This window comes from Propithecus coquereli, unplaced genomic scaffold (genome assembly GCF_000956105.1).
Source record: "Propithecus coquereli isolate 6110/MARCELLA unplaced genomic scaffold, Pcoq_1.0 Scaffold449, whole genome shotgun sequence".
NCBI lineage: Eukaryota > Metazoa > Chordata > Mammalia > Primates > Indriidae > Propithecus > Propithecus coquereli.
In genome coordinates, this window is record NW_012150274.1 from 1,688,891 (window position 1) to 1,699,378 (window position 10,488).

A 10,488-nucleotide genomic window follows, 5' to 3' on the forward strand; every position below is an offset into this window, starting at 1 on the left:
CCCTGCAGCCTGGCGTCCTGGCCGCTCCCTGCCCCACGGGGCGTGCGTGGGGTGGCCTTGGGGAGACCTGTCCCACCAAGGGTGCTGTGGGCTCTGGGTGGGAGGCGGCCGGGGTAGCCTGTGGCCCCTCGGGGAACGGGTGTGCCCCACACCCAGCGGGCGCCCCTGGTGGGTCCAGGCGTCGCTGCTGCTGTTTACGGGGCCCTGTCCCTCCAGACGCGAGTCCCTGGAGACCAGAATGGTGTTTGACTTCACAGCGCCTCTCTAGAGCCCGGTTTGGAGCGGGAGCCAGGGAGGGGCCTGAGCTTCTGCTGAGTTAATGAATTGTTGTTCTGTGAGGGGTGTTGCTGGGTCGGGACTCGTCCTTCCACTGAGTGTCCCCTGCCGGAGACAGGGAGGGAGGTGAGGGGGCTGCCCCCAGCCTTGGCCTCCGAGTGGGCTGAGCCCTTCCCCTCTGCCCACGCTCCTGGGCAAGGGTGTGCAGGGCGGGAACCTTCCGGTGGCCCAGGGTCCCAAGGTCTGTTAGTCTCTTTTTGTGTTTTTCCTTCTCTCCCCCTCCTCCCCTCCCCGTTCCTCCTTTCCTGCCCTCCTCCCCACCCCTCCCCTCCCCTCCCCCCACTTCTGGGTTCACTGTCTCTGCCCTCTTTGTCTCTGTATTTCCATCTTTCTCATCATGTTTCTGTGTGTTTTTGCTTTCTCTCTCTTTTTCTTGCTCTTTTCCACCTTGCGGGGCGTCTCCCCTCTGGGTCTGTCTCTGCAGGGAGGCTGGCCGTTGTTCAAAGGCTTCCAGGCTCCTCTCTGCAGCTTGGCCTTGAGGCCCTGGTTGTGCGGGAACCTCCGGGCGGTGCTCAGCGCCCACGGAGGGCACAGGGGAGCCGTGTGAGGTGCAGGCGGCGCTGAGCTCACTGGGGGCCTTGGGGACCCAGGGCAGAGCCCCGGCCCTGCACCCTCCTGAGCTGAGGCCCCTGCGGGGGGTGGGGGTGCTCTTGTTACTCGCTGTTTTTAATTAGGGTTTACTTAATTGGTGCTCGGAGGGCTGGAGGGGAGAGGCCAGGCCACAGTCCCCAGAGGCCAGCCGGGGTCCCTGTGTTTGCAAGGCGCAGGTAGGGGCCTCCCCAGCCCTGCCTCAGGGGCAGACGCCTCCCTGGGACTGCTGCGGGCTCCTGCCTGGAGTGTGTGGGGGCCACGCCTACCCGTGGGCGCCTGCGGCCCTGGGGAGCCAGTGAGGGGTCTCGCAGGGCCCCAGCCTCCCAGGCGGGAGGGGCCTCTGAGGGCCCGGCCTGTGCGAGATGCTGGCGGCGTCCTGGCGCTGAGGACCACCAGCCGGGCTTCCCAGTCCGCGGGTGACCACCCAGGACTCTGTCACTCCCTGGGGTCAGGGTGTGGACTCGGCCTGGTTTCAGGAGGACCCCTGCGCTGGCTGCACAGCTTGCCTGGGGGCTCTGCCCCTGCCCTGCCTCTTCCGGAACACTCCGGCTGGTCCCCACACAGAGCGGCCTCTGATGTGGGGGTTCCAGCCGCTCACGCGCTGAGCCCGGCTCACGCCAGGCCGGTTCCCGAGCTCCTCAGGCCGGGGAGGAGGCAGGGGTGGCCGCTGGTCCTGGCCGACAGGGGCCAGCGCCTGTGTCCCTCGTCCGTCCTCCTGTCTGTCTGCCCGTCTGCCCACTTCTCTGGCCACGTGTCCGTCCAGCCCTGCGACTGCCCAGCTGCCCACGGCCCTCGTTAATTGCTCGTTTGCTCAGTACTTTCTGAGTGTCGCCGGTGTTGAGGACACGGGCGTGAGCAGAGCTGGCCAGGCCCGTCCTGTGCTCTCGGGGGCAGCGCGGCGGCTGCTCCGTCCCGTCACCTGTGTCACCTGTGTGCTGGCTGCTTTGTCTGTCCCTGCCCCACCTCCCCAGAGCGCACGCTCCGCAGGACAGGTCGTGACCTGTGTCCGCAGACACGTCCAGGCGCTCGGTGCCGTGGGCACGCGACGTGCATGGCTCAGGGCACGCGTGAGTGAGGACGGCCACGAGTGCCACGCGCACTCCCCACGGAGCGTGGGGGAGGAGTGCAGGGCAGGGTGGTCAGGGAAGGTCTCAGTGTTGAGGTGACTCTGGACAGGGGCCCGCAGGACAGGAGGGAACCAGCCGTCTGGGTGTCGGGGGAAGAAGCCGGGAGGAGCCAGAGGCGCCCACTGGAGGGATGGGTGCACCGAGGACTTCAGGGCCTGAGGCCGGACCGGATCGCAGGGAGGAGGCGTTGCAGGAGAAGCTGCCCCCCGACTGATGGGTTGCAGCTGGGCAGGACAGTGGGTGGGGAGCCGGAAGGTGCCGGATGGGCGTGGTGTTTCAGGAAGAAAGAGCGCGCTCCCCCGTGCGGAAGCGAATCGCGTAGCGGCCTGTGGGGAGAGCTGGCGGGCGTGGAGGGGAGGACGCGGGGTGGGTGCCTATCGGCAGCTCTTCCCTTTAGGGAGTTTTGCAGCAAAGCAGGACGCAGGAACGGGCAGCGGTGGGGCAGAGGGAGTCAGGGCGGTGTTTTGACACTGGGCTTTGCAGCCTGTCCGTGCTGCGGGGCAGGAGGGACGGACAAGTGGGCGCTGTCGGCGAGGGGGGCAGCCCCGAGCAGAGGAGGGAGGAGGCAGCCCAGGCCCGTCCCAGTGGGTTGCGCCGCGTGGACGTCCGTGTTCCCGCTGCGTCTGGGAGAAGCCTGGGCCTCGGCCCAGGTGTGCGTGGGAGGCGGGAGAGGAGGGAATTGGGAGCGTCCCAGCCTCCCCCGCCCCGACCACCTTCCAGCGACTGCTCTGGCTGTCCGGACGCAGCGTGTGGGTGACGCACAGACGCGCCCCTGCCCTGTGCCCTCGCGGGGTGAGGCGGCCCCTCAGGAGCGCTCAGCCCGGGAGAGGCTGTGAGGGTGGGCGTGGTGACCGCTGCCCTCGTGCGGGGTGGAGCGGGGTGGAGCGTAGCCAGTGGGCAGCAGGTGGAGACGGGGCAGGCTGGGCAAAGCTCCAGCCCCACCCTGGGCGTCCTGAGAAGGCGGAGCCCTCAGGACACCCGCTGGCTCCTCCAGAGTCTGGCACCCCCCCCAGCCTCCTTTCCCTGCCTGCGCCCCGCGGCCGTGGCCCACACCCGTCCATCCACCAGCCTGTCCCCGCGTGGTGCCCTCTGCCCGCCGGGCCCTGCAGGAAGCCCCTGTCACCGCCTCAGGCTGAGGGGCTGGTTCCCCCTGGGGGCTGGGGCACAGGCGGGCGACAGATCAGCCCCCAGATCTGGGCACCCTCACCCCGGTCGTGGCCCCGGCCTGGCGCTTCCCTGGTCGTGGTCTTCGGGGGTCAGAGAAACATGTCCCCGCTGAGGCGGGCGGCTCTCCACGGAGTGTTTCCAGCTACAGCTTCTCGCTCGGCTGCAAATTAGACTGGGGTTTCTTGCCAGGACGTGTAATTAGAGCTCAGGTTCCTCCCTCCCTGGACTTGGGCTCCTGAGGGAAGAAGAGAAGGTGTGTGGCCCTCGCACAGGGACGGACCCTCTCTCCCCGGGCGTGGCCCTCGGCCGCTGCTCCCTTCCCTTCTGGGCGCGGGACACAGGCCCGATTCCGGAGGCGGCAGGTGCCTCCTGCGCCCGAGGGAGGCCAGGCTCAGCTCAGGAGCACAGACGTGGGCACCAAGATGGTCCCCCGCTGGGCAGAGGGGCCCACCCAGGGTGAGCAGCCACCCCGTGTCCAACAGTGATGCCAGGACGCTGCCTTTCCATGAGGGGACCCGAGACATTGTGTCCGAAACAGGAGGCAAGAGGCACTGGGCCTGAGGGGCCAGTGACGCTGGACTTGGACGTGGGCTGGCCCTGGTTCCTGTCTCAGCTCTGACCAGCCGGCTTGGCGGAGGCTCTTCCTCGGCCTCTGGGCTCTGTGGCTGCGGCCCGGCAGGTCTCGCGCCCGGTCAGCTGGGGGCTTGCTGGGGGGTCTCGCGCCCGGTCAGCTTGGGGTTTGCTGGGCGGTCTCGCACCCGGTCAGCTCGGGATTTGCTGGGGGTTCTCGCGCCGGGTCAGCTAGGGGCTTGCTGGGGGGTCTCGCGCCCGCTCAGCTGGGGGCTTGCTGGGGGGTCTCGCGCCCGGTCAGCTCGGGATTTGCTGGGGGGTCTTGCGCCGGGTCAGCTGGGGGCTTGCTGGGGGGTCTCGCGCCGGGTCAGCTAGGGGCTTGCTGGGGGGTCTCGCGCCAGGTCAGCTGGGGGCTTGCTGGGGGGTCTCGTGCCGGGTCAGGTTGGGGTTTGCTTGTCCTCCCCTCCCCCACCGGAGGCTGCAGGCGGCTTTTGCAGGCCCTGACCACCACCTCACCTGGTGTGGCTGGAACCAACGTGGGGGGGCTGAGTCTGACGAGGGGCTCCTGGAGCAGCAGAGGGAGCCCGCTTTCTGGGGCCTGGGATTGGGGTCACTGCAGGCACAGGTGTCACTGGTGACTCAGAACAAGCCTGGCTGGGGGCTCCACAGCCCCCCTGGTGTCGGCTTCGCTGGTGTGCTGAGACCGCCCCCCCGACAGGGCCCCCCCGCCCACGCCGGTCCCTGGAACTCCCCGCTGTGTGGACGTGAGTGCCAGGTGGGGTGACGGAGCGACCCTGTGCCCAGAGCACCGGTGCCTCTTCCTCATGGCGGCTTCCCACCCGGCCCCCACATCGCTGGGGCCGTTATGTAACCACCCCGGGAGGCAGTGCCGTGGCAGAGGGGGATCCCGGCCTCCTTCCTTGGCGCACGCCCCCGGGTGGTATTTATAGAGGCCCCGGCTCACGCCCCTGCTCTCTTTCTGTCTCCTCCCTTCGCTCCCGTCTTTCCCTCTGTTTCAAGGTTCTCTCCGCCCTCCTGGACTGGAGGCAGAGCCGGGCCGCCCAAGCCCCAGGGCTCCTGGCTCTGCAAGGCGGGGGTTCTGGTGGAGCCCTGGAGCTGCCTGTGCTGCTGGAAGCTGACCCTGGCCCTCGGGCTCTGGTCCTGTGGGGTCCTCTCTGTGGTCTCAGCACCCCCTGTGTGGCTCAGGTGGTTTCCCGTGGAAGCGGGAGGGCTGGCTCACTGGGCAGGGGTGTGAGGCCAGCATGCGGAGGCCCGGGGGCTCTGCACAGCTCGGAGGCACCTTGCACACGCCCCCCTGACACAGCGGCCCCGGGGGAGTGTCCGCCCCTCTGCAGACCGGCTACCGCGGTGCCAGGCCAAGGCCGTCCCGGATGTGACAGACTGTCCCAGCCGGCGGGGCACATGGGTGGGAGAGAAGGGAGCGAGGTTTCAGCTGCCCCCGGAGAAGGACGGTTGCCGTTCACAGGGGTCTGGGCTGCTCGTCCCTGAGGCAGGTGGGACTGGGCCGGAGCACCTGTTCTTCGTTCATTCGCCGACGGTTACTGGGCCCTGTGTGTGCTGGGGCAACCAGGTCCCAGCCGCACAGGGCCAGGCTCTCGTGCTGCCGTCAGTGGACGGCTGCTGCCTGGGGGCCACTCTGACTGTGCTCCGAGCCCTGCCACCCCCTGCCCTTGGCAGTGACCGCAGGCTGGGCTCTGGTCCCAGACCCGGCCGGGCTCCAGGTTCAGACCCCCCTCACTCCCCCAGGGATCCCGCAGAGAGATCCACCGTGGGTCAGCTGGAGGTGCCACTTCCTGAGCTGCTGGCCCTGAGCTGGGCTGGAGCGTCCAGGATCTGGGGGAGCGCGAGGGCAAGTGGGCCGCGGTGGGGCAGCTGGGTCTGCTGGGCCAGGCCGTGGTGGGCCTTGGGGACTGGACGGCGTGAGGCCTGGGTCTTGCGTTTGAGTGAGCTGAGAGACCTTGAAGGCCGGAGTTGGCGGAGTCTCAGCCCAGGGCCCACTGAGTCCCCAGGCAACAGCATCTGGCCACTCTCTTCCCTCCAGGTGGCGGCTGGGGACACACCCGCTCCTGAGCCGCGTGGTCAGCCCCTGCGTGGACAGCGGGTCAGGCGCTCGGGCCCGTGGGCCACTCCCCATCTTGGGTCTGTGGCTGGAGAGCGGAAGGAGCGTGGCTAGAGCTCTGAGACGGGGTCTAAATTAATTGTCAGGGTTTAAGAAGAAGGAATTTTACGTGAATACCCACATTTTCATGTTGCTTGGGAGAAGTCCCTGGAGCCTGTACTCCCTCCAGAGTAGATGCTTTTAATTTGGGAACTGGCCCGGGGCCGGGCTGGGGTCTTGAGCAGCTGCCCTGCCCCTGGCCCACGGAGGTCCCGGGTCTGCTGTGCCCGGCGCAGATGGCTGGGCTGGCGTGGTGGCTGAGGGGCAGCTGGTCCTGCCTCCTGGGCTGCGGTGCCAGAGCACCCCTCCTGCCACCCCTCCTGCGCGGCGTTCGGACACTTCCCTCCCTGCCTCCACTCCCCATTTCGCAGGGAGCCCAGAGCTGCAAGTTTGCAAGTTCACACTGAGGTGAGAATGGTTGCTAATGGCCTCCCGTCCTGGACTGGGACCGAGGTGGGAAGGGAGGTGCTGGGCCGCCAGGAGGACCTGCCTGGCTCCTGGGCCCACCTGGGGCTGTGCGAGTGGGCAGGACAGGACTCTCCATCGTTCTGCAGCCCCCTCCCTCCCCGCTTGCAGCTCCACCGGCTCTGAGCCTTCTCCGCTCCAGCCTGCAGCCAGACAGACGTTTCTAGTACCCAGATCCCCAGCAGGTCGCGTGGCTGGTGATATCCCTTCCGGGGGCTTCCTGTCACTCAGCCCTGCCAGCCCCAGGGCTGGGGAGGCCAGGCTGGCAGCCCCCATCACACCAGCCAGCGTCACCCTCCCTGTCTCCCTCCAGCCTGGTTGAAAAGGAGCCTCTGGGGTCCTGTGTGCTGGCCTGGCGGGCGGCCTGGGCCCTGAGTCGTCTCTGTACCTCGCACCCGTCTGGGGTCCTGTGTGCTGGCCCGGAGGTACCCTGCTCTGGCTCTGTCCGTGAAATCCTGTCTCCCTGCCTAGTGAGGGGCTCCTTTCCCTGAAGGACTGTGGTCGGTCTGCGTGGGCTGCCATAGCTGAGCACCGCAGACGGGGTGGCGCAGGCAGATGTGGATTGTCGCGTGTTCTGGAGGCAGGAGGTGCTGGCCGCAGTGCCGGCAGCGCTGGTTTCTGGTGGCCGCCTTCTTGGTGTGGTGGACCCGGACCTGGGACGGGTGGGTACAGAGCCAGGCCTCCAGGCACCAAGCGATTCCTCTGCTCAGCGCCAGCCCCCCAGACCCGGTCTGCTGCTGGGGGTCTGCCGCGCGCCCTGGTTGCAGAGTCCGGCATCCTTCCTCCCTCCTCCGGCTTTTCCTCCGACCGTGGCCCCTTCTCACGCCTCCCTGGCCTCAGCCTCTGGGCCTGAGGACACCAGGCAGCACGGGCCAAGGGCAGGACCCCCCACCTGCCCGAGACCCTCCCTCCTCAGCCCAGGAGGGAGCCCCCTGGGCACAGGGCAGCCTCCGGTCTGGGGGTGGGGACCCCCAGGGCACCCCAGCACCTGTGTCTCAGCCCTTGTTCTGGAGAACAGCGTGTGGGGAGGGAAGAAGTCAGCTCCCTTCTTCCCATCACCAGCCTCCTCGATACTGGGGTGGAGGTCGCCCCTGCAGGCAGACAAGCAGTCTGGAGACTTGAGCCACAGGTGGGAGCAGCCAGTTCCCACTGGGGTGCAGGTGAGACACGTGGGCTCCCAGACAGGTGGAGGGGCAGGGCAGCCGGCAGTGCGTCCAGCTCCTGTGAGCTGCTGCCAGGGGTGCACCTGCTCCCTGTCCTTCTCTGGGCCGCAGCCTGGGACCCGGCGCTGGTGGGGAAGGTGGGCACGGTGCTCCTGGGCCACGAGAAGGTAAATAAAAAACAAACGCTGATTCTTTCGTGAAGTTTCTTATGTGCCGGCTGCTGTGCTAATACGATTATCCTACAAACCCTATGAGCTAAATGCTGATACTAACACTCCTTTTAAAAAAATTAGAGTTTTTATTTTGAGCTAATTGCAGATTCATAATGTGCGGCTGTAATAAATGATACGGAGACAGCAGTGTGCTCGTCACCCAGTTCCCCGAAAGGTGACATCTTACAGAGCTATCACACGAAGCCAGAGCCAGGATGTTGACGTTGACACAGTAAAGACACAGAACATGTCACCACCTGGAGGTTTCGTGGCACCTTTGACAACCGCACCTGCCGCTCCCCCTGCCCTTCCTGATCCCCGGCAGCACTGGTGCCTTCTCTGTGTCTAGGATCGTGTCACTTCAGCCGTGCCGTGTAAATGCAGTCCTACCTCTCGACCCGGGCACGGTGCTCTGCAGACTGACCCAGGCCGTGGCGCGTGTGGGTAACAGTTTGTGGCATTTCATCGCAGGGCAGCATTGCGTCGTGCGGATGAACTGTAGTGTGTTTAACCCGTTGCCCATGAAAGACACCTGGGCTGTTTCCAGTTTCGGGGGTATTTTGAACGAAGCTGCTACACGCATTCACGCACAGATTTTGGTGTGGACGTAAGTTTTCATTTCTCTGGGACAAATGGCCGAGAAGGGAATTATCAGGCCATGTCGTAGTTGCACGGTTAGTTTTCTAAGAACCTGCCAGCTGTTGGCCAGGTGGACGTCCCGTCTCACAAATGTCACGTTCCCCCGGGCAGCGTGCGCGGCCCCGGCTGCCCCAGGTCCTCACTCGCGTGTGGTGTCGTCGCTGTTGTTTGTTCCGGCTGTTCTGCCTGGTGCGTGGTGGTCGCTGTGGCTTCGATCTGCATTTCCACGGTGGCCGTGACAGTGACGTCTCCTCCTGGGTATCTGCCGCCTGAACTCCTTCGTGGCGAAGCATCTCCTCGTGTTTGGCGCATGCCGCGATGGGCTGTTGGCCGCTGGTCTGTCATTAGACGGATGGTTCTCAGATATTTTCTCCCAGTCTGTTGCTTTTCTGTTTCTTCATTTTTTTAAAAGGGACTTTTGCAGAGCAAAAGTCTTAAATTTCGATGAAGTCCATCTTACCAATTTTCCTTTGGTGGATTCGGCTAGTGGTGCCAAGTCTGAGATCTCTAAGATCATGAAGACTTTTCTCCTTTGACGTTTTTTCTAAAAGTTTCATTGTTTTACGTGTTAAGTTTGGGATCCATTTTGAGTTAATTTTTGTATGAGGTGTGAGGTTTAGGTTGAGGGTTTTGTTTTGTTTCGTGGATGTCCAGTTGTTCTAGCACCATTTGTTGTAAAGCCTGGATTTCCTCCACTGAATTATTTCATACCTTTGTCAAAATCAGTCGGGCATGTTCGTGTGGGTTGATTTCTGTGTTCTTTATTCCGTTCCATCTATCTGTGTCGGCTGCTCGACGGGTACCATGCGATCCTGATCACTGTTGTTATGTAATGCGTCTCGAAATTGGGTAGAAATTATTTTAGCTGTTACAATTTCTTTGCCTTCCATGTAAATTTTAGAATAATTTTGTCAACATATATAAATAATCTTGATAGGAATTGTATAAAAACTGTATGCTAATTTGGAGAGAATTGACATTTCATGATGTTGAGTCTTCCGGTCTGTAAACACGGTGTCTCTCTCCATTTATGTAGATCTTCTTTGACGTATTTCATCAGCATTTTTAGTTTTTAGGATACGAGTCCTGTATGTGATTTGTTATGTTTACATCTAAGTGTTTGTTTAATTTTTGTGTGATTATGAATGGTATTGCATTTTTCGTTTTGGTGTCTATGCCCATTGTTATTTTATAGAAAAAACATAGGTTTTTATATGTTTATCTTATATCCTGTAACCTTGCTGAACTTACTTATTAGTTCTAAGAGAATTTTTTTGGTAGATGCCCTGGAATTTTCTGTGTTGACAAACGTACGATCTGCAGATAGGAATAGTTTCATTCTTCCTTTGGAATCTGCATACCTCGTTTTTCTTTTTCTTGCCTTATTGCGTCGACTAGAACTTCCAGAACTGTGTTGAATAGGGGCGGTGAGAGTGAACATCTTTACTTTGTCCCTAATATTAGGAGGAAAATATTCAGACTTTAACCATTAACTATGATGTTAACTGTAGGTTTTTGTATAATAGATGCCTTTATTAAGTTGAGGCACTTCCCTTATATTCCAATTTTCTGAGTGTGGTTTGTTCGTTTTTTTTTTTTTTATCGTAAATGAGTATTGGGATGCTTTCTTTGCATTGGTATGATTGTGTGATTTTTCTTCTTTATGACATTAGTATGGTGGATTATAATGATTGATTTTTGAGTACTGAACCAGCCTTACATCCCTGGAATAGATGGTCATAGTATATAATGCTTTTTATATTGCTAAATTCTATTTACTAAAATCTGTGAGGCACAAATTTTTAAGGATTTTACATCTATATTCACGAAGGCTATTGGTCTGTAGTTTTTTCATTTTGGGGACTGTCTTTGTCTGGTTTTGATATCAGGATAATACAAGCTTCAGAAAATAAATTTGGAAATGTTCTCCCTCTTCTCTTTTCTAGAAACTGTTGTGTAAAAATGGTGATAGTTCTTCTTTAAGTGTTCAGTAGAATTCTGCAGTGAATCCAATTGTCCCTGGAGATTTCTTTTTTGAG

General features: G+C 61.3%; 1 protein-coding gene across 1 annotated transcript in view; it reads left to right on the top strand.

The window, feature by feature from the left end:
• CACNA1B (calcium channel, voltage-dependent, N type, alpha 1B subunit) overlaps positions 1-10,488 on the top strand; it is a 110,269-nt gene that overhangs the window by 5,341 nt on the left and 94,440 nt on the right. The window contains exons 6-7 of the mRNA XM_012654741.1: positions 4,812-4,954; positions 5,854-5,913. Coding sequence (XP_012510195.1) covers positions 4,812-4,954; positions 5,854-5,913 — 203 coding nt within the window. The remainder of the gene's footprint in view (positions 1-4,811; positions 4,955-5,853; positions 5,914-10,488) is intronic.